This window comes from Gopherus flavomarginatus, chromosome 25, assembly GCF_025201925.1.
Source record: "Gopherus flavomarginatus isolate rGopFla2 chromosome 25, rGopFla2.mat.asm, whole genome shotgun sequence".
Classification (NCBI taxonomy): domain Eukaryota; kingdom Metazoa; phylum Chordata; order Testudines; family Testudinidae; genus Gopherus; species Gopherus flavomarginatus.
The window spans coordinates 12,322,257-12,347,250 of NC_066641.1; the positions used below are offsets into that span (position 1 = coordinate 12,322,257).

The 24,994-nt window shown below is 51.8% G+C and overlaps 1 protein-coding gene across 7 annotated transcripts; it reads right to left on the reverse strand.

Moving 5' to 3' along the window:
* Nucleotides 1–696: 696 nt before the first annotated feature.
* Nucleotides 697–20,148, reverse strand: PGAP3 (post-GPI attachment to proteins phospholipase 3). 7 transcript variants are annotated; one of them, XR_007771536.1, is made up of 9 exons: nt 19,957–20,148; nt 16,426–16,523; nt 14,576–14,728; nt 7,457–7,519; nt 6,426–6,487; nt 4,793–4,929; nt 2,944–3,148; nt 1,663–1,945; nt 697–1,397 (listed from the first exon to the last, which is right to left on the reverse strand). XR_007771536.1 is itself a non-coding variant. In XM_050935263.1 (8 exons), exons 1-8 carry the CDS (start codon nt 20,144–20,146, stop codon nt 1,334–1,336), a joined length of 972 nt encoding a protein of 323 aa, XP_050791220.1. In that variant the 5' UTR covers nt 20,147–20,148; the 3' UTR covers nt 697–1,333. The 7 variants fall into 7 exon arrangements, 2 of the variants coding, with proteins under 2 accessions (XP_050791220.1, XP_050791221.1); XR_007771538.1 differs by lacking the exon at nt 19,957–20,148 and adding an exon at nt 18,297–18,416; XR_007771539.1 differs by lacking the exon at nt 19,957–20,148 and adding an exon at nt 18,234–18,416.
* Between the last annotated feature and the right edge of the window lie 4,846 nt (nt 20,149–24,994).

The window sequence follows — 24,994 nt, forward strand, 5'->3', positions numbered from 1 at the left end:
CCATCAGGAAGGCACTTGCTGATCCCTTCGGCTTCCTGCCGCATTCCTGGTCTCTCTGCTTTTACCAGCGGAGCCCAGAGCACCCAGCCTTTCACTTGACTCAGTAAGGCCGTAATCCTGTAATGTACAGCAGGCCCCTGACTAATGCAATTGCAGAGGGGAAGCCAGGAATGTCATTATGCACAGAAAGGTCCTGTTCTGTTTTTCATCTGCTCCCCTCAGCAACTGCAATAACAGGGGTGGGGGGGTCACACCCCTCCTCTAGTCAGGAGGCCCTTATCTCAGCACTGCAGGGAGTCCCTTCTCAGCACTTAACAGCCAGAAAGGATGGTGGACTAGCCACAACATGTGGGTGACTTAAAGTGGCATGCAGGGACTAGGGAATCTTTGGGGTACCTTAGCGCCCCCTCCCCTTGCAAGAAAGGGGCATTTTCCCCTATTGGGCACACAGGATTCATCAGAGCAGGTTTGTCAAGGAGCGGAAAAATAAGTGTTCAACTGCCTGAGTCAGCCTGGCATTTCACACTGCCCCGAGAATCCCATTTCAAAAACATCATCACCTCTGCGCAGCAACGGGCTTCCACATTCTCCCCAAGCGTCCAGTAACCTGGGAGATCCACTTCCCCACAACTACTGAAGCAGGTTTCGCAGCGCAGAACCACAGGCTCTAGTCTCAGAGGACGAGTCAATCCAATGTACAGAACAGCGTATGTCTTATTTACACAGATTTACAATAACCCATTTCTGCAGCGGCTGAGTGCAGAGTCTGAGGTCCTGTGGGCCACACAGCTTTATGACCAGATGTCCCCACAACGTGCTCGCGACATCTTCCAAGTCTACAGAGTCACCAGTTGCTTCACCAACATTTCCCACTTAGCCGGAAATCCCTCAGCAAGCTGAGGATCAAACAGATTTCATAACAGTGGAAACGGAAACGCACCATGTTGCCCGGTAGCACAGAAGAGCATTAATTACAGTGTGTGGGGGGGAGCGTGTGGGTGAGATGGATCGTTGATGTTCTAATGGAACGAGTCACAGGATTAGAATTAAAACTTCTGAAGGCAAAAAATAAAACCTAAGCTCTGGCGGAGGGTGACGTTTACCCAGGATTCTGGTGCACCCAAGAGTCAAAGGCAGCAGAGAGCGGGTCTCAGCATGGCCACAGATTCTGGACAGGGACTGGATGAGAGTGCACAAAATCACCGCTTCTCGAGAGCGGCTGGCTTGAGACCCGCATGCTGCTGGGAAAGGCGCTCAGAAGGTCTCGCATGACAGTTTCCATCAGGGAAGGGACAGCTCCTCTCCGCACGGCAGGGCCCCCTCCCCGACAGCTTTAGTCTATTTTCAGAATGTCCGAGTTCGCCTTCAAGAGGTACAGGCTGTCGTCACGGAGGAAACTGCAAGGATAATGAGAACAGCGTGAGCGAGTTCGAGGCAGCGTGGCCTGGGAGCCGGGGGGGGGGAGGTTCTAGCCAGAAACTGCCCCATTTCAACCCAAGCCATTGCAGCGGCAGCTAGTTCAGGCTAATTCCAAAAGAAAGGGGTCTTTTTTGTCAGAAATATCCAGTCAATGCAATATGGAGTCAGTGCCAGGGCAGAAGGGACCCAGTCTGACCTGTACCAGGCCACCACCTTTTCCCAGCAGCCGCACTCAGAACCCACCATTTTGTGTTCGCTGTTGAGGGCCTGCTCCTCAGCAGCCGGAAGTCAGCATTACCCCAGCCGCGGCTCTGAAGCGAAACCCCCACACTTTGGATCCACCATCCATTTTGGCACTGACTGTGTCACTCAGATCAGAAGTTGCAAGGAGGTTGGGGTGCCAGCAGCTGGGTCAGGGGACCAGGAAGGCATGGTGGGGGGAGCTTTGGGAATGGAATGCATCTTCTCTTTGGGTGAGATAGGATGGACAGGCACACTCTGGGTGGGTGATGTCCAAATGCAGATCCTGGGGAGTAGAGATGGGGGGGGACGGACTCCTGCACAACTGGACATAGCACCGTCCCCCCCCTCCCCTGACCCAAATAGGCCTACCCAGCACGAGCGTCCTTGGGCAGAAGTGAAGTTGTGAGCTTCCGTCTGGAGCGGCAGCTAGGCCTGGCCGCCAGCGAGCAGTGCTCGAAAGGGCACCGCTAGCATAATTAGTTCCTACAGCTCACACCCTGTTAGCTTGTTAACCATAATGAGCTCACATGACATGTGCTCCATCTAAAAACATTAACGGTGCCAAGTCCTTGCCCTGCACTGGCTCCTGTGCTGCCGACACACACAGCTCTGCACCGAGGGGCTTCCCTGCTGGGTTACTGGTTTAGGCTATGTGGGCTGGTGGGACACTAATGGGACAGGATTACACTCATGCTGAGGGATTCGGCACACTGTCTAGGTACTTGTATGGCCCCCGTCCCTAGTACCTGAGCATCTCAGACTTGTTAATGCATTTACCCCCCGGGTAGAGGTAGGGAACCTGAGGCACAGAGCCATTCGGTGACTTGCCCAAGATCAAACAGGGAGGCTGTGGTCTCCAGAGTCCCAGGCCAGCAGCCTAACCACGAGATCTCCCTTCCTTCCTGCTCTCAATGTTGGTGGGTTGTAAGATCTGCCTGTCCGGACTGTGCTCCCATTTGAGAAGAACTCACCATGAAACTGCTTCTTGCTGTGATGCCAAAAGCTAGAGGCAGTTCCCACTTTGCGAGTCAAGAGCCCCCTTCTCCAGGCATGGCTTGGTCTCACTCACCCTGCCAAGCTGGCGAGATCAGCTGGAGCTGCAGCACATGGCAGAGTGGCTGTGTAACAGGGGATTACATTTCAGAGCTTCCTGTTGTGCTGCCTGCGTTCCTGCTGTAGCCACCCCAGGGAGTGGATCTCAAAGGGGGGAATTGCCTGGCGAATAATTACACAGTTCTGTCGCCCAGACAGCCCCCCAGAGACCGCGTACCCAAGGCTGACCTGTAGAAGAGGACGTTGACAGGAATGGTGCTGATGTGCCAGATGGCGTGTGCGTCGAAGGTCCAGAAGAGGGGCGGGAAGTCGAGGAGCTCAAGCAGCGCCAAGCCCTGAAGGAGCAGCACCACCACCACGCACTTCCGCACGTATGGGAGGCGCTGCTGGTTCCTGACGCACCAGCCCAGCCACCAGAAGAGGTTGAGAAGGCCTGGAAGGCAAGAGGGACGGGGCGGAGGATATCATGGTCACAGGAAGCAGGACTTGCTCTTTGGGCTGGGCAGATGTTTGCTGCTCAGACGCAAGGGCAGGGAAGGAGTCACCTCCTCTACTCCACACCCATACGGTTACTCCCCCTGTCCTGGAGCCCCACCATGTACTCAGTTCCTCTTACCAATCTCGCTAGCCAGGTTCAGGCTCCATCGAGAGCTGGCCAGCACCCTGACCACCCCTGCCTTGCCTCTCCTCCCTCAAAGGCTGAACTCACCCTCTTGGGGGTGTTTCTGTCTTCTGCCAGCCCAAGGGCACAGAACCTGGCTGTAGAGACCTGGCCCTGTACGTGACTCAGCCCTCGCTTCACTCACCCACAGCACGGCTCACAAGCCGATACGAGTGTCATTTAAATGTGCCCCTGCCGCGGGGTTAGCTCCCCTCTCCCCAGCTAGCCCAAGAGGCAGGCGGCTCTCAGATCCATCCACTGGGATGGGGGGAGACTATATTCCCCTTCAGCCACAACTGCCAACCGTCCTACAGTGCCTAACGTTGCCACGTTCCTTCCTCTTCACCCCTGCGATCTTCTCCCCATAGTCACCCTTCCCCACTCCCCCAAACACATCACCCTCTGGGGAATTAACAAGCTGCCTGCCAATCAGTGTCCTGATCACCTGCTCCTCTCAATTTGTCCCTATGCCCCCACTGTCCAGAGTGCCCCAGCTGTGTGCAGCAATGCACTCTGGGCCCTGCCTCAGTACTAGGCTGACCCTGCAGTGCCATAGAGTTGTAGGGACATAGGGACATCAGCCTCACTGCTGCCAACGTAGCAAGGAAGCAGAGCGTGGCTAGAGGAAGGGGCATGACCACGGTGCCTATGTGGCACCCAGGCTTCAGTTGCATGGTCAGCTTCTCGTAGCCATCTACAGCCCATTCTGCATTCCGGCTGCCTTCCTCTTTCTGGGCCTTTACGACACACCCAGGGTCACGTTTTCAAACTTTCCTCTGAAGCCGCGAGGGCTGCAAAGTTACCCTGTTAAAAACGATGAAAACTGATTCTCACAAAACACGACGCCAGGAGCTGGGGCTCAAAGTAAAACATGAAGTAATGTGAGACTCGCGAGAACATGGAGAGCTGGGGACGTGGGAAATGGAGGCACCAGGGGAGAATGACTGGCCTGACACCACAAGTCAATGGCAGGGGTCTAGGGCAGTGCCAGGCAACTCAAAAATGGCATTTTCCATTAACAAAGGGGGAAGTTGGACTAGCACCATGTCAGGACTGTCCTGGTGATGTCTCCAGCCACACAAGCTGCAGTCCTTAGATTTAGCAGACAAACAGCCACCCCACCTTGTGCTACAGAGAGCAGAGACAACACACACCAGTTCCCAGGGAATGGATCAGCCCCTTTCCTCAGCACACAGGTGCAGTGGAATAGCTAGGAGACGCCATCGCCAGAAAGTAGAGCCAGACAGACTCTCTCTAACCACCGCAGATTCCCAAATCCCGCCCGGGGGTGACACTGAGCAGCATGTGGCTGTGTGTGAATTACATACAGCTCCATTGCTCATGTTCACTCCAAGTCACTACCAAAAACCGACCCGTCCACCCTGCCCCCACCTTCCAGCCTCCCCCGGGCCTTACCGATTGCCACGTTTGCGGCCATGTTGTAGCCATAGTCAAAGCGCACGAGTGTCAGGTACGAGACATGGCAGGCCAGGAAGAGGATCAGAAAACCCCCAAAGGCATTAGCAAAGGCTGGGCGTTTCAGACCCAGGGTCCTACAATGGAAACCGAAACAATGCAGAGAAGCTCTCAGACTCCAGCAACTTACACAGCTCCTGCAGGACACACCAGCGGCTTCGCCCCAGCTCCTGCAACCCCAGGAGATCTCACCTGCTCTATTCCCAGCCTCTAGAGAGAGTCCCAGCCTTCAAGGCCGGAAGGGACACCAGATCATCCCGTCTGACCTCCTGTATAGCACCCGCCACCAACTCCTTCCAGCACCTGCATGCTAACCCCAAGCACCTGAGACCCAAGTATCACAGCCGAAGGGAGACTGGATTGCTATGTGCCGCAGGCAGAGAACAGGAGGGACCGAGGTGCACCAGTGCCCAGGGCACCCCCACAAAGGCACAGGAACGATTAAGTGAGATACCCCTGAAAATCCTGGCAAGTGACCCATCCCCACATGCTGCAGAGGAAGGTGAAAAATCCCTATGGTCACTGCCAATCTTACGTGGGAGAAAATTCCTTCCCAGCCCCACATATGGAGACCTGATAGATCCTGAACATGTGAGCAAGAACCAGCCAGCCTAGGCCCTGAGAGAGAGGCAGACAGACAGACAGACACTGACAGCTCGGAGTCACCTCAGAACCCTGGCCCACTCCGCCCGGTGCCCACCTCGGGCCATGGCCATCCTCAACGCTTCACAGGAAGGGGATAAAACAAAATGCACACCCCGCCCCAGGGCCTCCATGGCATTGTCCTTTCTCCCCCTAAGGCACACAATTGGGCTCAGTCTGGGGCAGCTGATGCCACACAGGAGGTCACACTAGCAAATCTAAAAGTTCCTTCTGGCCTTATGCTCTTGGAAGTATAGAAGCTGTTTAGTATCTGACACAACCCCCTGGCAGAGGATGGATCTGCCCTTGCAGGGGAGAAGTCAGTGAACTCAGAGGTCTTTCTGCCTCTTAACTACTATGTATCTCACAGCTCACCTTCCTGCCCCAGAAACAGCCAGGTACGGCGAGGCACTGGCTAAACCGTACAGCAGCTGAATGCTTTGGGCTGTGCTTTCAGACAGCAATAAGGAGCCCCAAGCCCTGGGACACTAGCAGAATACAAACCTCGCCGGCACTTACAGATAGCTACTGCTGTTCCTGAAGTGGCTAACCCTAGCATGGGCACACGCCAGCTCTGGCTTGGTCCAGGTAATCCTTAGCCCAGCCATGAGTGCAGGGGATTGGACTAGATGACCTCTCGAGGTCCCTTCCAGTCCTACGATCCTATGATGGGTCTCTCCCCTTCACTTCCTGAATGTTAGGCTGCAGCAACGTTGCTGTCCCTTATTGGAAGTTCAGACGCATTCCCCCCTCGGTGTGAGAAGTGGCACTCCCCAGCTCCTTGGCTAAACAAAGCCACGGTCAGATTCCATAGCACAGACGGGGGGAGGAAAGTAAATACCAGGTTCCAGCTTATCTAGCTGCAGGGCTGCCAGCCGAAGCCAGAGACACGCCCATCATCTCAGGGAGCCTGGGACCGTAGGAAGCTCACCTGACACAGCACAGGTAGATGGAGTGCAGGATGACGGTGGAAGCGCAGAAGTAATCCATTTTCTGTGGGACAAGAGGCCGGGTTAGATCATTGGTAGAAGAGCAACAAAGAGAGCCAAGGAGGGACAGCAGAGACACTGCTGAGCATCAGGCAGATCAGGGTTTTAAAGGGCTGAGAGTTCTACAAATGGAACTTTCCACGATTTCTTTTCACGAGTCTTTTGAATGTATGTCGTGCACAGGAAGGCAACAGTATCAGATTAGTTTCCAGGGGACTTAACTCCATCCTTACTCAGGAGCCACTGACAGTTTGCTCAAGTAAGCACTCCTAGGACTTGGCACACGGTGAACATAAATGGGCCATAATGCTGAGAGACTATCTACTGGTAAAATCAGCTTATACTTCTATCTGGATCAGGGCCTAGACAGACAGGACACAATGGGGTACAAGAAGAAATGCAGCTAGCTAGTCTCCATGTGAATTCAATGTCTTTTCAGATGCTATAACTGGCTGCCCGTTTCTGGTATTTGTACAGCAGTAGCACCTGGCAGCCCCACTCCTGGCCAGGACCCCACTGTGCTAGGTGCGGTACAAACACAGAACAAAGAGAAAGCCCCCGGCCCAAACAGCTGACAGTCCAACTGTCGGAGACAAGCACTGGAGTCTGCAGTTTTACAGTCACATTTTCGTAGGTTTCTCACATCACAGAGAGCACTGACAGCTCTCGGGGGCTGCACAGATTTGTTACACAGACCCATTTTTCAGGTCAGACAGATTCACCAGATCCCCTTCTGCAGCCCCCCAGCTTCATGCCAGCAGCAAAGGGGCATCTTAGAACATTATGGAGGTAAGGGCAGGTCTCTCTCAGCCACATCTCAGCAGACACTGAACTAGAGAATAGCCATGTGTTTCTCACCCTCATTTACACCCAGGGTTTGCCTTGTAGATTTCAGGGGGTTGAGAAGCAAGGGTAGATCACAGATCCTCAACTGCCGAGACATGCAAAGCTCCCCCAGCAGGGTAACACTCACCTCGGTTACATCAGTCTCCCTTGTATGGAAGAGTGTAGACCAGAACCAGGCATTTAATGAAACCTAAGAGAGGCAGACAGTTAGATGTTCTGTATGAGACAGTCCCCCGCCCCAGAGAGCTTACAGTCTAAGAGAAACACAGGTGATGGGATTCAGTCGAGAGCACGCACAAAAGGATAACTTGGGGGCAGATATTTTACAAACCCTTTAATGTTTAAGTGAAGGCACCATTGAACCAGAAAGGATGTTTAACAGATGGGTCGACGTATGTTCTCATGTACAGCCTGCAACACCACTGACACCAACAGAACTGCACAGAAGGAACTGAAGTCCTAACCTGACCTACAGTCTATCGCCAGCCATTACCAAAGATCCTAGCGCTGTCCGACCACTGTCATAGATCCCTACGGCCAGAAGGGACCATTGCATTCATCTAGTCTGATCTGCAGTATCCCAGGCCATAGCACTTCATCCAGTAATTTCTGCGTCAAGCCTATGCCTCGTGGTAGGACGAGGGCCCTGTTTTCCTGACATCTGGGTAAAACCTACAAGAGTGCTAAGCTCCTAAATGACTTAGGAGAATTTATTTTACTTTCTTTAAAGCTTGTTTCTACATGGTTTTGAGGTTTTCACCATTTACATTTTTTTTTCTTTTCACTGCAGTGTAAATATTTAAAAATAAAACAGAACTGAGGCATAGCTCCTAGATGACATTTACTGCAATTCTGTTTATACAACTAAACTGGCAAAAATAATATCTGCTTCTCAGGGATTTTGTGAGCTTAAATAAATGCCTGGAGAAAGCTTTGCAATCCATAAGTGAAAACACATTGTACCTCCAGCACGGTGCCTGCTATCTTACATAAGAGTTCCACGCCTCCTGATGCACGATTAACACCTGTTTTTTCCAGTCTCTCTCTCCCCTGCAACTCTTTAATCCCTGCACACAAATGAGCTCCTTCAAACAGGATTATAAAATCATTAAATCAACAGCTTTGTGCTACATACCTGAGATGTTCATAGGGCCCACACCTAAATAATGCCCTTTGGCTCTTCCAAAAGTATCAGCCCACGAGCCACAGTGAAGATGCAACAAGGGGGACCCTGACCAGCTTTTCTTATTTTATTAAGGATAAGCCTGTAGCAGCTCAGCCTCGCCGGGTGGGGATGTGGTGGAAAACAATCTAAATAAAGTGATCTAGAACAGAGCCCAGAGGTGCCTCCGATTACTAGATTAAGAAGATGCTCCTAAGTGACACAGGTAGGAGCTTTAATTGCAGAGTGAAATCAATCATCATGCAGAACTAAAGAAACCAGAAGCTGACTAATCGCAAAGAAACAATCCAAGCAAAGGTTTGAGTCCCCGGGCTGGAGCTCGGGCTCTGATGCCCAGGGAAGGGTGTGGGTTTCAGAGCCCAAGCCCCAGTCTGCAGCCAGGCTGTAAGACTTGCTGCCCTGGGTTCTTACACTGTCCTCGTGGAGTTCCTTGTAGCCTGGGGAGCAGGTGGAGGGGAAGAACACAAACTTCCCAGCGCTTTCCACGTGGAACAGAGAGAGGTGAAGAGGAAAAGCAGGATTTCTAAAACAGCAGAAGCAGAAATGGTAATCAGCAGCAGGCCAAATGCACCCGTCTAACTCCGGGGAAGCCAGGGGAGTTAGCTAAGGGAGGGATATGGCCCAGTGTATTGCAATGAGAAGCAAGACTCCAATTTCGCTTTACAGAGGGGCTACGCTTCATCACCTTGTTAGCTGAGGCATGGGGTGGATGGGAGAGGATTAAGTGACTATCGCTATTAGCTAAGTGCCAATTGTTCATTTGAATCACATTTCCACCAAACAGCCCGTCAATCTCATTATCAAGAGTCCACGAAAACTGGATTTGAAGACGCATGTAGCAAGGACTGGCAGCAGCGAATGGGGCTGTGCACATTTTGGGGATCAGCTGTTTATTTAAATGCTCTGGAGCAGGGGTGGGCACACTACGGCCTGCGAGCTGTTTTAAGCCAGCCCGCTAGCTCCTGCTGGGGGGCGGGGTTGGGGGCCAGACCACCCAGCCCGGCCACACTCTGGCCAGGGCGCTGGGTCGGGAGCTGCTCCGGCCGGGGTGCTGGTTCAGGAGCTGCTCTGGCGCTCTGGTCATGGGCCACACCACAGGGTCGGCTCCACTCCAGCCAGGGCACTGAGTTGGGGCCCGCACCACGCGGCTTCCACAGTATGGACCCGCTCTGGTGCTCCAGCCAGGGTGCAGGGTTGGGGGCTGCACCACGCGGCTCCCGGAAGCCGCAGCATGGCCCCACTCCGGCTCCTATGCGCTCCAATGGCCCCTCCGGTGCTCCAATGGGAGCTGCAGAGGTGGTGCCTGCGGATGGGACAGCATGCAGAGCCGCCTGGCTGTACCTCCACATAGGAGATGGAAAAGGGACGTGCCGCTGCTTCTGAGAGCTGCTTCAGGTAAGCGCCGCTCAGAGCCTGCACCTCTGAGCTGCTCCCCACACCCCAACCCCCTGCCCAAGCCCTGATCCTCCTCCCCAAACCCCTCGATCCCAGCCCGGAGCACCTTCCTGCACCCCAAACCTCTCATGCCCAGCCCCACCCCAGAGTCCACAGTCCCAGCCGGAATCTGCACCTCTTCCTACACCCCTGCCCCAGCCCTGATCCCCCTCCCACCTTCCAAACCCCTCGGTCCCAGCCCAGAGCACCCTCCGACATCCGAAACTCCTCAACCCTAGCCCCACCCCAGAGCCTTCACCCCCAATTTTGTGAGCATTCATGGCCCACCATACAATTTCTATTCCCCAATGTGGCCCTTGAGCCACAAAGTTTGCCCTCCCCTGCTCTGGAGACAAATGAACAGCCTTTGATCACTATTAACAGAGACTCGCCTGCCCTAGAATGGTAATTGCAGGTGCTTTGATAAGCAGATCCAAAGGTTGTCAAATTTTGGTGGCAATCCCATATATGCCTCTTTGCAGGCTCTGCTAAGACGCTGTAGTATAACTTCCTACAATGGTACTCCTGGATTAGCTGCCATCTACACCCCACACGACTGTCGCTGCACCTCCCATGGTAACACTGCACCAAGAGATGGTCTGCACTTGGAAAGCTACCCAGTGTTAGAACATGTGGTAACCACCCTGTATCAAACACGGCTTAGGCCTGGTCTCCAGCGAATGCTATTGTGTTTAACAGCATGTCAGCCAGTCGTTAACTTGATAGGACACTGGGATTAACCCCAGCCGGCCCACACAATGTTAAATATATTGAATTGCCAAGAGTGGGTCAGACCCATGGTCCATGTGTCCTGCAGAGGAAGGTGCAAGAACCCCGCAGTAGCAGGTGCAGGATAAACTGCCACCCCACATCAAGTCTCATTGTGACTTAAGCACACAACAGTCCTTGTCCGCACTTGGGCTCAGATCCTTAGAAGGTACCCGGGCATCTAAAGAGGCACACGGCCGTCTACATCCACCATTTAGGTGCCACTGACATTTTCAAAACAGCCACTCTGCTGCTGCCTAGGCACCTACATTTCCAGCAGTCGGCATTTGCAAAGCACTGACCTTGCCCCACAGCTGCTCAGAGCCCTAGTTCAAGCCGAAGCCCAGAAGCAGGGTTCTCGGACTAGGTGGAGGAACTCCAATTTTGCCAGCAGAGCCTGGTCCCGCAGGCGTGCTCCTAGCACACCGAACACCTGTTACCTGCCCCCTGACATCAGGAGGGCTGGAGGCAGCTCACCAGTCAGTGGAGAGGCTGCAGAGCATCCACACAGGACAGTCGGGGTACAGAGTAATGCAGAGCAAGAGTGAGAAGAAGTGTCCAGTGAAACAGGAAACAAAGAGACAGGGGTTTGGCTGCTAGGGCACAGGTGACTTAGGCACCTAAGCCAGGTCAGCCCTTACCTCCAGGAGAGGGTTCACAGCTGAGGATCCTGAGCAGAGGAAGGCACTTCTCTCAGACTGTGTGCACCAAGCCAGCCCCTTCAGTGCCTAAGTCCCTCTCCTCAGCATTCATTTCTGGCTAGCTTACGCAGCTCCCCACCCAGCTAGCCAGCGGCTGAAAAAAATCCTTTCCTGAGGCACCCAGCTCTCCCCATGTACTGCGTGCCCTGCTCTGGGTTGAGAGTTGCACTGGGCGGCAGGCACCCTAGGAGTCAGGCCGAGAGGAGAACTCTAGATACCTTTAAGAATTGGGCCTTCACATTTCAGATTGTATAGTTAGTAGCATTCTAACTCCCAGTGCCGACAAAGCCTATGGGAGAATCCTTTCCTGTATCCCGCAGTGGAATCACGACAGTCACAAAACACCGTTGAACACAAGCCTGTTCTACACAGATACCAGCCAACCCTCCACCTAGGGCCTGCTCTTGTACTGAAGTCCAAGGGAGCTGACAACACTCTGCTTCTCATAAGACCAGTTCCCTAAAGCACAGGCATAGGCCCAGACAACACAAGCACTGTTACAAGGTTTAAAAGACCAAGACGAGGGCTGGACAACTTTATGATCGATATCATCTGTAACGATGTACTGAGAGTAAATCAAGTCACATGCTTCAGGGAACAGACCACAACGGTCAGGAAGAAAACTCCCCACCACATGCAACTGTGCAGTAAGCCAGGAGCGTGATGTTTTCCACCTTCCTCTGAAGCATCAGGTGTTGGCGTCTGCTGGAGGCAGAATCCAGACTTAATGGACCCGGGTAAGTTCTGTGCACCTGTGAAGTTCTAACTGTAAGCTTAGTGACAGAGCCCTTCTACCAGGTGCTAGCAAACTCCCGAAAGAAAGTCAGTAGGGACACTGTGAAGGAGCCAAACAAGGCAGTTAAAGGAAGATGAAATGTTTAAGGAGTAGATGACAGCTGGGTAACAGAAGAATAAGAACAAAGGGGGGAAAAAACCCTCCGTGGAGCTGTAAGAAATAAATCGCATTTCAAGGAGGAAGGAAAACCAAGCCAAAGGCTAAATTAATAAACCCAGGAAGCAAACACGGTTTAATCAGTCGAAAATTGATACTATCGAATAGCATGGTGCTGAAAGTTGGAGCAGTGACAGCATAGTCACCTTGCAACAGACAAAAAGAGGCAAATCCTGCTCTCAGTAGCAGGCGTAAGCCAGAGTAACTCGATCCATTCCGATGGCGCTCATTCTGATTGAACTGACGAAACCCAGAAGAATTTGGCCTGGCTGGATTAAAATAGAGCAATTTTCCAAAAGAACTCAGAATACTAACCAGCACTCTTATTGGCCTTGGGGGAGAAGGCGCGCTGCTGTATTAGGCTGCCTCAGAGCTGCCAGATAATCCAGCACCACACAGTACAGCACCTGCAGCAAGTCTAGGAGGCTGCAACCCAAGGAACTCAACAATACAGAATGAGACAAGTTAATCAGTTGCATTAAAATGGCAATTCACAGCCTCAGACAGTGACAGCAGAGGGTCTGTTCTCTTTCACGCACACACAGCACTATTCATTGCTAACTCAAGAGCACTGCTCTTTACTCTGCCCCATAATGTGCGGTTGGGAACAATATACAAGGAGAATTCATAATCCCCTTTGGGCAAGGTGCAAGGTCACGTTTCCTTGTATCTTAAAGGAAACCTGAGTAGTGTACTCCCCCCTCCATCTGTCCTCACTACACGTATGCAGTTTGCACACTGCTTTCACTGTCCCAGAAGTAGGCAAGCGATTGAGCAGGAATTATTTTTGCTAATCCACCAACTCACCTTTTTAAAAAACTTCGAACGTGGGGTGAAACATTAGGTTTGTTGCCAACTTGGATGACCTTATACTAGGTCTCCATAATAAAGGGCAATTTATCTCTTTTCTTTTTTAAAGCAGTGCAGGTTATTAACCATTAGAACTAACTAGCTTCAAATCAAGCCTGGATGCTCGTTTGGAAGGGATGCTGTAGCCAAACACAAGTAATCGGGCTCAGATTCTATGGTGTGTGTTAGAGGTCAGATGATCGAATGGTCCCTCAGGATGCCTCAGACTCTGAGTGCTCTGAGCAGTTCACAGTCTTGCACTGCAGAGATGGACGTAACCACCTTGTGCAGCCCTGCAAAAATCAGGGCAAACATTCACCAATCCAGGCACGACAGCTACTCACAGCCCTTAGCCCAAAGCTGAGGAAATTATATTTTCAATGCCCATGAACAGGATTTAAATGTCTCTGTCACAAGTTCCCATTTAGTCCCTGGGGATAAATGAACAACAGGGCTGTGGAGGATTTCTCTTTCGAAGGCTCTTCATCACAAGGATGCCCTGAATGGCAGCTGTTTACAGCTGAGACCCCGGTCAGGCTCCATGAAAACTGGGGTTGTGGTCAGCACACTGGGAAACACAGAGATAAGTCAAGATTCATTTCTAATTCTCTAGGCACTAAATGTGGCTAGAAGCAAGCTCTATCCAGCGAACCTGCTTCTAGAAGACCCTTGAAGTGGGATTCCAGACACGCCCTCTGCTGTGAGTTCATTCGTTCCCCAGACTCTCTCCTCCTTGGACACAAATTGTTACACTCAGTATTTACAAGTGGAGGGCCAAAATCTGGTCCCTGTCTCCAGAATCACAGAAATGGCTTGGGCAGCCGGGCACAGGACAGGACAGGACAGGACAAGACATGGATGGGCCTTTGCCCAGTGACTGGCCATGCTACTTGCTACTTGCATGGTGTCAATTTCAGGATCAAGATCAATGTGTGTGAAATCTCTGCCATCATTTAGCAGGGATGTGCTTCCTAAAAAAAAAAATTTAAGCTGTTCAAAGTGAAAGCCGCAAGTTATACAAGTGTCTTTCATTTACAGGGAGAAACTCCTCCTGGGGCTATTGTATTCTTCCTCCCTCAAGTACCTCCTCAGTTTCAACAGATCTGATGCCCTTCTTTCCAACAGATCTAATACCCCTTGCGCTTTCAAACAGCTCCTGCATACCACCCCAGGGGTGGCTGCATTTTAGCAAGCCCTTCTGCAAATCGCTGGGGATGAAAAGCGCTCTCTAAATGAAAGTTATTATACACAATGACTATTAAAAACAAACCAAACCAGGAAGTTCTACAAAGGGGTGGGGAGGAGGAATGAAAGGCACGAGGAGAGGGAACACTCCAGTGACGTTTTCAAGCTACCTACCCAAGCAAAGGCGATACAGGTGTGGTACATGGGAGATGAAGGCGGGACGGATGCTTTGTATCTAGTCAACATCACAAAGTTGGCAAGTCCGTTAAGGAAAGAAGCAAAGGCAGAGGCAGGTTCCTGGAAGAACAGGAAGCGGGAAAAGGGCCACTAAAAAATAAAAGTGGAAGGGGAAAGAGGGACACAGTTAACAAGACGAATTCACATTTCCCACTCTTCCCTGCCAACTGGAGGTGTCAGGAGTTAAACCTTCTACCCTGCTGGAACAGCCAGACTGGAGCTCCAAGTGAAAAAAATTCAAACACTCTGTTCTAGGAACAAGTCTGGGCTATGTTTTAAATCTCACCTGCTTTCATAGTAACTTTCATCTTCCTCTTTCTAGCTGCTGGGGCTGGCCAGCTTGGGGTGCTGAGGCCGGCCAGCCAGCCAGCCTGGGGATTAATGGTTAAGGAAGGTTAACTGGTAACACTAACACTTACCATTAACATTTCACATCCCTAACAGAGACCAGCTTGCCCAAGGTCATACAGGACAGTCTGTGGCAGAGCCAAGAATTAAGTCCCATTCCAAATGCCTGAACCCCAAGACAAACTGGTCTCTCTATACATTCCTCAGGATTCCTAAAGGAAACAGGATCAGTGCTGAAATCAGAGCCAAGTCAAGCCCAGACATGCATGCTTAAGGCTCTTCCACTCACCAGGTTATCAGGGGCATTTGGCACAGAAACAGGAGTGGAACAGGGGGTTAAATGATCTTGTTTAAAATTCTTTTGAGCCTCTGAAGATGCCAGGCTCCCCTGGGTTCTGTAGCGATGCATCATTCAGAGAGGTCACAGGATCCAGAAAGCCCTGACAGGCTCCTGGTATCAGTGATGGGCTAGAAAAAAATGGCATTTTGGGCCTCTCTAGCGAACCCAGAAGTGCCGGCAGATTTTAACTGAGGATGGAAACGATTTTTTTTTTTGTTTAGAAGTTTCATAAAAAATGTGTGTGCTGGATGCTCCCAGTAGGCGTCTCAGTGGGAGCCTTCAAGCACATATGAAAACAATAAATAATTCAGAATACTTTGCCTTTCCTCTCACCTTCTGCGCCAGGTTCTCAGAGAGCTTGGCAAACATTAATGAATTTAGCCCCAGTAACCCCCCTGTAACGTTCATATTATCCCCCCACTCTCTTTTTACTTTTTACACAGCTCTCCCATGAGGGGTTCAGACCAAGGCACTGCGGGTCTGATTTTCAGAGGAAGCAGAGTGCCAAGCACTTCAACTGAAGTCAATGGGAGCTGCAGGCATCCAGCACTGCTGAAAAACAGGACCTGAGCATCTTAAGGCGGGCACTTGAAAAACAGAAGAGCCTAAACTAGATGGTACTTTTGAAAACCCCAAAGTCAAATCTAGGTCTGCTGACTTCCAGGCTTAACCACAGCCCATCCTTACTTTCCACAGCACTACAATCACTTGCCAAAAAAAAGATCCTGTTTCTCATGCAGAGACCAAGGGGTGAGAGAAACAGACAAAAGAACTTGCAGGAGACGAATAGTTTCTAAATAAGGAGTCACCTTCCCCCTGCACTGGCAGGTTGCTAATGGTACCAACCAAGTCATCCTTTTCTATGAAGCAAAGGATTTCATGGCACAGGTCGGGTGGTGAACTGGAACCAAGTGCCCATAGGCAGGGCACAAGCAGTTCCCTGAAATTACAGAACTCTTTTGCCACAAGGTTGATCCAAAAAACCAACAGCTGGCTGTTTGCCAAACCAGGCCAAGATATTGGCATTCTCACAGCTGCAGCACAGGTCACAGGAGTTCTGATCTGGGGCCAAATGGCTCAGGGCCAAATGACTGCTCACCTTGCCATGGAACTGAGGCACTCTGTAACCTTCCTGGACATAAAGCCCCACGGTAAGCCACATGCACTCATATTTACAGTCATCTCTGCAGGTCCAGCCTGAAAGAGACACAAAGAGGAGAGATGGAGTCACTTATGAGGAGGTGGTGACAATGTCATGTCGAGTTTATTTTAGCAGCTCAGGTTGCTCACATCCCCAGCAGACAGAAGAGGGATGGGACAGAAAGGTCTCTGTGGAATGTAGCTCAACAGCCATGTGCCTATTGCAGGAGTTGATCTGACTATCTCTTTGGTAGTGTCAACATCCTCTTTCAGACCTCCTGCTTTGCATATGTATTAAGCTAAGGTACAAGGAAATCAACTGACTGACTGAAGTTCTGAAGGCACTGGCACTAGGTGGCGTTTTCTGACTGCTATTCTTGTGCATTTGCAGTAAGTTACCGTCACAAATAAACAAGGAACCTGAGAATATGATCTCCAACAGGCAAAGGTGACTGTTCCGGATCCTAAGGCCCTTCTACTGGTTTAAAGGCCATGTCTACTCAGCAAAGAAAAAGCCACGGCTGGCCTGCGCCTGCCGACACAAGTGCACAGGGCTCGGGCTGTGGGGCCATTTCATTGCAGTGCAGATTTCTGGGCTTGGGCAGGAGCTTGAGCTCTGTGACCCTCGCAGGGTCCTAGAGCCCAGAAGTCTATACAGCAGGGGTAGGCAACCTATGGCACGGGTGCCGAAGGCAGCACGCGAGCTGATTTTCAGTGGCACTCACACTGCCCAGGTCCTGGCCACCGGGCCAGGGGGCTCTGCATTTTAATTTAATTTTAAATGACGCTTCTTATACATTTTTAAAACCTTATTTACTTTACATACAATAGTTTAATTATATATTAAAGACTTATAGAAAGAGACCTTCTAAAAATGTTAACATGTATGATTGGCACGCGAAACCTTAAATTAGAGTGAATAAATGAAGACTCAGCACAGCACTTCTGAAAGGTAGCCAATCCCTGCTATACAGCAATGAAACAGCCCCACAGCCTGAGCCCCACGAGCCCAAGTTGGCTGGCACGGACCAGCCAAGGGTTTTTCTTTGCTGTGTAGGCATACCCAGACCAAGTGCAGTGCAGGCAGCAGCAATGCAAGATCCTATGCCCACATACCTCAGTCTGAAGAGGAAGCAACACCTCTATAGGAAAGGTTTCTGCAGCCCATTTAGTCCTAAGTATACCTGTTAAGATTATCAACAAGCAGGCCAAAGAGGGAGGTGGGTTGTGTGATGTGGACACCCGCCCACTAGAACTGAGAACCACCCTACCACCCACCAACGGAACAGACAGAGGGTTACAACTTTTATTACTGCTATCGAATGGATTTAGATGGTCCCGCTGGTTCCACAAAACCTCTCCTCTCCCTGGGTGATCCAGTTTGTGTTAAGGGTTGGTGCTGTTTCACTTCTGCTACTTGTGCTCTCTCTCTCTCATGTTATCTATCATTCTCATGACCGCTGCACCTCCAAGGTATCTGGTGTAATTAAGCAACTGGATCTACCCACAGGATCAAAAACATAGCAAGGAGACTCGGGGGCAAAACTGGTTCCTCTGAACAGCCTCAGGATCAGTCTACTTCTCTCACTTAAATTCTAGACAAGCCTGGGACCTTAAATTCAAAATTTCATTAGATTCTAAAAATCATGGACTTAATAAAGCCAGTGGATGTATGGCTCCTTACAGTAATCTATAACCCACTAATCCTCCTTTGTCCTACTACCGCAGAGGTGTTGACTGCCCTCTTCCTTGTGAAAGATCTCTTACATGCTCACGTCGTATGCAAAGCAACCTGCTCCACCTCGTATTTAGCGGCAACACTCAGGTTACCTTTCCCGGACCTGCGAAGCGCTCTCCCTAAGCACGGCAGCCAGTCCAATCAGAGATATGACCTCACCCACCTTGGCTCACTAGCTGCACTGTCAGCCTGAACGGCTCCCCATTTCACCTCTGTCATTTCACCTCCCCATTTCACCTCATGCCCAGAACCTGTTCCCTTTCAAGTGACTTATCACGAGGTTTGAGGGAAACAGGTTCCAGGCAGGGAAGGGAGATCCCTGGGCTCTGGGAGAACAGGTTCGGGGGGGGGGGGGGGGGGGGGGGGGCTTGTCGAGGATGCTGATGGCAGGAGTTTTGTGGCTGGGGGTGGGGCGGGAGGTGCCCTACAGGGGGGGTCTGGGAATGCCAGATCAGGCACGTGCTCGGGACTGGGGGGTGAGGACAAGGACTGGGGGGAGGCGGGGGGGTTGCCGAGGATGCTGATGGTAGGAGTTTTGTGGCTGGGGAAGGGGGGGGGAGGTGCCCTACAGGGGGGTCTGGGAATGCCAGAGCAGGCACGTGCTGGGGACGGGGGGTGAGGACAAGGACCGGGGGGGGGGGGCAGGGGGGTTGCCGAGGATGCTGATGGCAGTTTTGTGGCTGGGGAAGGGGGGGGAGGTTCCCTACAGGGGGTCTGGGAATGTCAGAGCAGGCACGTGCTGGGGACTGGGGGTGAGGACAAGGACCGGGGGGGGGGGCGGGGGGGGTTGCCGAGGATGCTGATGGCAGTTTTGTGGCTGGGGGGGGAGGTGCCCTACAGAGGGGTCTGGGAATGCCAGAGCAGGCACGTGCTGGGGACTGGGGGGGTGAGGACAAGGACTGGGGGGGAGGCGGGGGGGTTGCCGAGGATGCTGATGGTAGGAGTTTTTTGGCTGGGGAAGGGGGGGGGAGGTGCCCTACAGGCAGGGTCTGGGAATGCCAGAGCAGGCACGTGCTGGGGACTGGGGGGTGAGGACAAGGACCGGGGGGGGGGGGGGTTGCCGAGGATGCTGATGGCAGTTTTGTGGCTGGGGGTGGGGGGGGAGGTGCCCTACAGGGGGGTCTGGGAATGCCAGAGCAGGCACGTGCTGGGGACGGGGGGTGAGGACAAGGACCGGGGGGGGCGGGGGGGTTGCCGAGGATGCTGATGGCAGTTTTGTGGCTGGGAGTGGGGCGGGAGGTGCCCTACAGGCGGGGTCTGGGAATGCCAGAGCAGGCACGTGCTGGGGACTGGGGGGTGAGGACAAGGACTGGGGGGGGGCGGGGGGGTTGCCGAGGATGCTGATGGCAGGAGTTTTGTGGCTGGGGGTGGGGGAGGAGGTTCCCTACAGGGGGGTCTGGGAATGCCAGAGCAGGCACGTGCTGGGGACGGGGGGTGAGGACAAGGACCGGGGGGGGGGGGGGGCGGGGGGGTTGCCGAGGATGCTGATGGCAGTTTTGTGGCTGGGGGTGGGGGGGGAGGTGCCCTACAGGGGGGTCTGGGAATGTCAGAGCAGGCACGTGCTGGGGACTGGGGGGTGAGGACAAGGACCGGGGGGGGGGGGGCCGGGGGGCACCAGCAATGGAGCCAGGAGGGGGGCTGCTGCCAGGCCAGTACGAGGCTCACGGGGCCCGGGGCCCTCCGAAAGGGGAGGGGCTCCAGGAGGAGTGGGCGTGGCCAGGGCCCCGAGGGGCGGGGCTCGGCCGGCGGTACCTGTCAGGCTCATGTAGAGCGGCTGCCGGGAGCGGAAGTGCCGCAGGCCGGACCCCGAGCAGTTGCGCCGCTCGCAGTGGGCCAGGCAGTCCCGATACACTGGCTCCCGATCCCCCTGCGAGCCCCGCACCGGGCCCGGCGCCGCTGCCGCCCCGAGCAGCAGCAGCAGCGCGGCCCCTTTAGCCGCCATCCCGCCGCCGGACCGTGGGACTACCGCTTCCGGCCGCACCGGAAGGGGCCGATTCCCCCCGGAAACGCGGGCCGCGCACAAACGTTCCTCGCTGCGGGCGAAGGGGCTCATGGGAAAAATATCTGGCCAACCCCCACCCAGACAGAGGGGATCATGGGAAATAGTGTCTACTCCCAGGGCAGAGAGGATCATGGGAAATAGTGCCTGACAGCCCAACAGGGCAGAGAGGATCATGGGAAATAGTGTCTACTCCCAGGGCAGAGAGGATCATGGGAAATAGTGCCTGACAGCCCAACAGGGCAGAGAGGCTCATGGGAAATAGTGTCTACTCCCAGGGCAGAGAGGATCATGGGAAATAGTGCCTGACAGCCCAACAGGGCAGAGAGGATCATGGGAAATAGTGTCTACTCCCAGGGCAGAGAGGATCATGGGAAATAGTGCCTGACAGCCCAACAGGGCAGAGAGGATCATGGGAAATAATGTCTTATCCTCCCAGGGCAGAGAGGCTGATGGGAAAGTGTCTGTTTCCCCACCCCCCAGGGCAGAGAGGATCTGGTACACAGACACTGAAGTTCATGGGAAAGCATCCGCCACACACCCAGAGAAGAGAGGATAATGGGAAATGGTGTCTGTCCCTCCAGGTTGAGAGGCTTATGGGAACGAATATCCAATCCCCATGTTTCCGCTGAGGTAGTTGAGCTCTGAAGGGAATGATGTCTAGTGGTTAGAGCAGGGGAGTCCAGAATCCTGGGATTGGATATTGGTTCCCATAATCCTGCTCTCCAAACTTCCCTGATCTAACGACTAGACCCTAGTCCTGTCAGAGCGCGACTGTCTGAGCACACACAAGAGCAAGGCCACTAGATTTCAGTGGCCTGCTTCTGGTTTGCAATTTCTAAGCCATTCCCTATGGTGCCTTCCTAAAGCCCTAATACCATAACAGTCAGCAGCTGCAACCTGGGAGACCATCTTCTGTTTGCAGTAACAGGGCTTGTATCCTCTTGGCTGCAACTGCTAGATGGTAACATGATCACAAACACACAGGCAGGTCTGTGTTCAGTACAGGTGCAGAGTCCTATCCTGGTCCTGCCCATTTCCCCCTCCAAGATGCACAGGCCCAGCACATCAGAGAGTGAAACTGCTATTGTCTAATGCTAGAGCAGGGGACAAAAGTAGGGAATGAAAGTAGGATGAGGAAACAAATTGCCCCAAACCAAGGCCTTGTCTACACACACATTACACTGGTTTAACTTAAATAGGTTTTTTAACTGATTTACTTAGACAAGTGCAAACCCTATGTGGACACATTTTGGTTTAAAGAGTAGTTTATTTTCATGCATCTTAAACTGATTCCTAATCAACATCAGTCAAACTAAAACCTGGTTTAAAGCAAAGCCAGCGCACCCACGTGGCCTTTTGCACCAGTTTAGTTAAATCAGTTTTAAATCACACCTTCAGTTAAAACAGCAGCGACTTTCTCATACAGACAAGAGCTCATTAAGACACATGCAAATCTGTGTCTAAACAAGGCCCACAAAAGGTAATGCCTTAATGCCAAATTGGCAGAGGGTTTGATTTGGAAATATCCAGACCAAAAGGAACTCCAGTTCCTCCACCCTATCCCCCAAGACCCCTTCAGAACAAAGTCGCTCTTTCACTGTCCAATAGTTCAAGGACAGTGCTCGCCTAACTCAGTTCTATCTTGCGGAGTAGATGAGATCACACTGTTTGTAAACTGTGTCCCTGAATCAGGGTACAGCTTGGCTCTGTCTACACTCCAAGATGCAAATATGTTGTAACCATCCTTGTAATGTGACAAGATCCCCGGGACCTCTTCTTTTTTCTCTCTTGCCTGCACTCTCTCAACTCTTGGACCTGTATCTGTCTCCCCCTGCCCACTCTTTCACACACATCCCAACTGCAACACAATTGCACGGATTGTAAAGTGGTGCCTGCCTATTATCAGGTGCAGATTACAGGGAACACGAGCAATAAACTCGTTTTCCTGCCTGCTTTTTCCCTCTCATTTTCAAATGGCTGCAGGAAAGGGAGAAAAACAATAACAACAACAGATAGATTTTTTTTTTTTTTGGCTGCCTGGAAGGCTCAGCAGAGGCTTGAATGGAGTTCATTCTCTAAGAGCCCTTCCTGCTTCCAAGATTTCCTTCCCCAGGGTCTAATCTCTCAGGCCGACTCCACCCCCAAACCACCCTCTCCTGACCACACTCTCCTCTGAGACAGAACTGTGGCAGCCCATTATAGCCCTGATGAGGACTTCCAGCCACGGGAGGAAATGAATGGAGAACTGCCAAATATAGCAAGCTCTGTCTATTAGTCTTCTGAGGCTGGGAACAGCAATCAAGCACCAACTTCCCAGCCGTGGGATCCTGCCAGAAGTGCCAATACCTGCTCAGATTCAGATCACACATGCTATCCAGAGATACATGTACCCTCTTGGACACCATCCAACTGCCCCACGCTAGGCATCTTCACTTAGGATATTAACAAGCAGACTCCTCACCCTGCACTGTCTGTTTACGATATTGTGGCACTAGAAATACTCTCTTGTACTCAGGATATTGACCTCTGTTTATAATCCAGAAAATTACAAAGAAAACTAGTTTATTCTTAACAAGACACTTTCTCCTTCTCCAGGGCCTTTAATCCAAGGGCCTCAAGCTTTCAGAGCATTAAGTCTTGCAACTTCCCTTATTTAAGTTTTATTAAGCTAATTTAGAGCAGGGGAAAGTGTGAGAGAAGTAACCTGCCCGAGGTTACACAGCTGGGTCAGTGGCAGATCTAGGAACTGAACCTAGGTGTCCTTTTTCCCAGACCCTTATCACTAGACCAACTTCTCTTTACTTATGATAGGGACTAGTTAGTCCCTTCCTCTTGGGATAGGTTCAGCTCTAGCTCCAGGTGAACAGTGAATGGAAATTATCACCATCCGTTGGCTGTTTGGTGGCTTGTGTGAATGAATTTGGGGGTCTCAGCTAGGGATTATCTGAGAAAAGGGGTGTTTGTGGAAAATTTTAATGAAAACAATTATTTTTTTCATTTAACTTTTTCATGGTAAATTTCATCTTTTTGGTTAAAAAAAACTTTATTATTTGGAAATGCCACCATGGTGCCTCATGGGAGTTGTGGTTTGGGTGCCGCATGCTCCCCTTTTGCTCTGGGGGCTAGGTTTCATGGCTGGACTACATCTCCCACGTGGCCTACATTTCCCATGATGCAGCATGGTCTCCTCTCCTGATCCACTGAGAGATGGGGTTGGGCACCCTCTGTGCAGTCGGTCAGAACCAAACTGTGCTGTGGTTCCCTGATGGATGGTGTGGCATTTTGAGGGCATCTTCTGCCTGTGTGAGGCAAGGATTCCCTCCCAGAGAAGATTGGAGGGCATCTTTTCATAGATTTTCAGGCTATTCTGATTGTCTAGTGGTCTGACCTCCAAACTGATCTCCTTGGTCTTCCCATGTGCCCTAGTCAATCAGAATGGCTGTAGCAGTTTGATTCCTCTCCCAATAGGCAGTGATAGACCCATGCTACTAAATTCTGATCCTATCGAAACTTTCCTAACATTGTGAGGTGTTCAGATGCAAGGGGTTGGTTGAGGCTTAGCAATACCATCAGGGGTTGAATTGACAACATCTCCTGCAGGGATGCTCTCCCAAGTTCCACCCTCAAACCAAATTCTGCCCATAGCTAAGTTCATGGAGGACAGGTCCATTAATGGCTATTAGCCAAGATGGTCAGGGGCACAACTCTATGCTCCAGGTGCCCCTAAACCTCTGACTGCTAGAAGCTGGGACTGGACAACAGGGATAGAATCACAGAATATCAAGGTTGAAAGGGACCTCAGTAGACATCTAGCCCAACCACCTGCTCAAAGCAGGGCCAATCCCCAGACAGATTTTTATCCTAGTTCCCTAAATGGCCCCTCAAGGATTGAACTCACAACCCTGGGTTTAGTAGGCCAATGCTCAAACCACTGAGCTATCCCACCCCATCCCCTCACTCAAAATTGTCCTGTTCTGTTCATTCCCTCTGAAGCATCTGAAACTGGCCACTGTCAGAGACAGGATACTGGGCTAGATGGACCATTGGTCTGAACCAGACTAGCCATTGTAATGTTCTTTCGCTCATAAACCAAACTCCAGTCACTTTACTTCCAACTCTGCATAGCCTCACCCTCTATCTCCTTTCTCACATACCTAGATCAGCAGAAAAATGCTTAACAATGTTCACCTGAAGTAATAATTAATGATCATTAGTTTTCAGAGTTAAAATACACACTTGAGGGCAGTTCACGCTATTGTTTCAGGCTGTCCGCAGACTCAGGTACAGATCACTGCAGCTGGGCACTCGGAGCCCAGCACCCTTAGAAAGCCGAGCAGGAGGCCAGAATTTTCAGGAGGGTTCTACCCCCAAAATCAGGGCAGATTTCCAAGGCAGCCAAGCCTCTATTTTGGCACAGAAAGATGCGGTTGGCTATTCAAACTGCACAGCACCCAACCACTCCTGTTGAAAGCCATCTTGAAAATCCAGCTGCTTTAGGGGCCTGGAGAGTTGCACCCTTTTGGAGATTTGTGCCTAAATCCCAGAACCCCTGGGCAGCGGCTAATGTCCACCTCCCAGTTCCCTTGATCTGGAGGGAGTTTCCCTGCTATGGCCTGGTTCTTAGAGCAGTTTGCAAGCCTGCCTTCTCCTGGGAGAGATTTTCCAATGTGTACGCCTCAATCCGCCCTTTTTTTTTTCGCTCTCATCCTTTTTCTTGACATCTCCATTTACTCCGATCAGTCCCAGAGCAGCCCAGGCTGAGACCAAACAAAAGAGGCAAAGAGAACA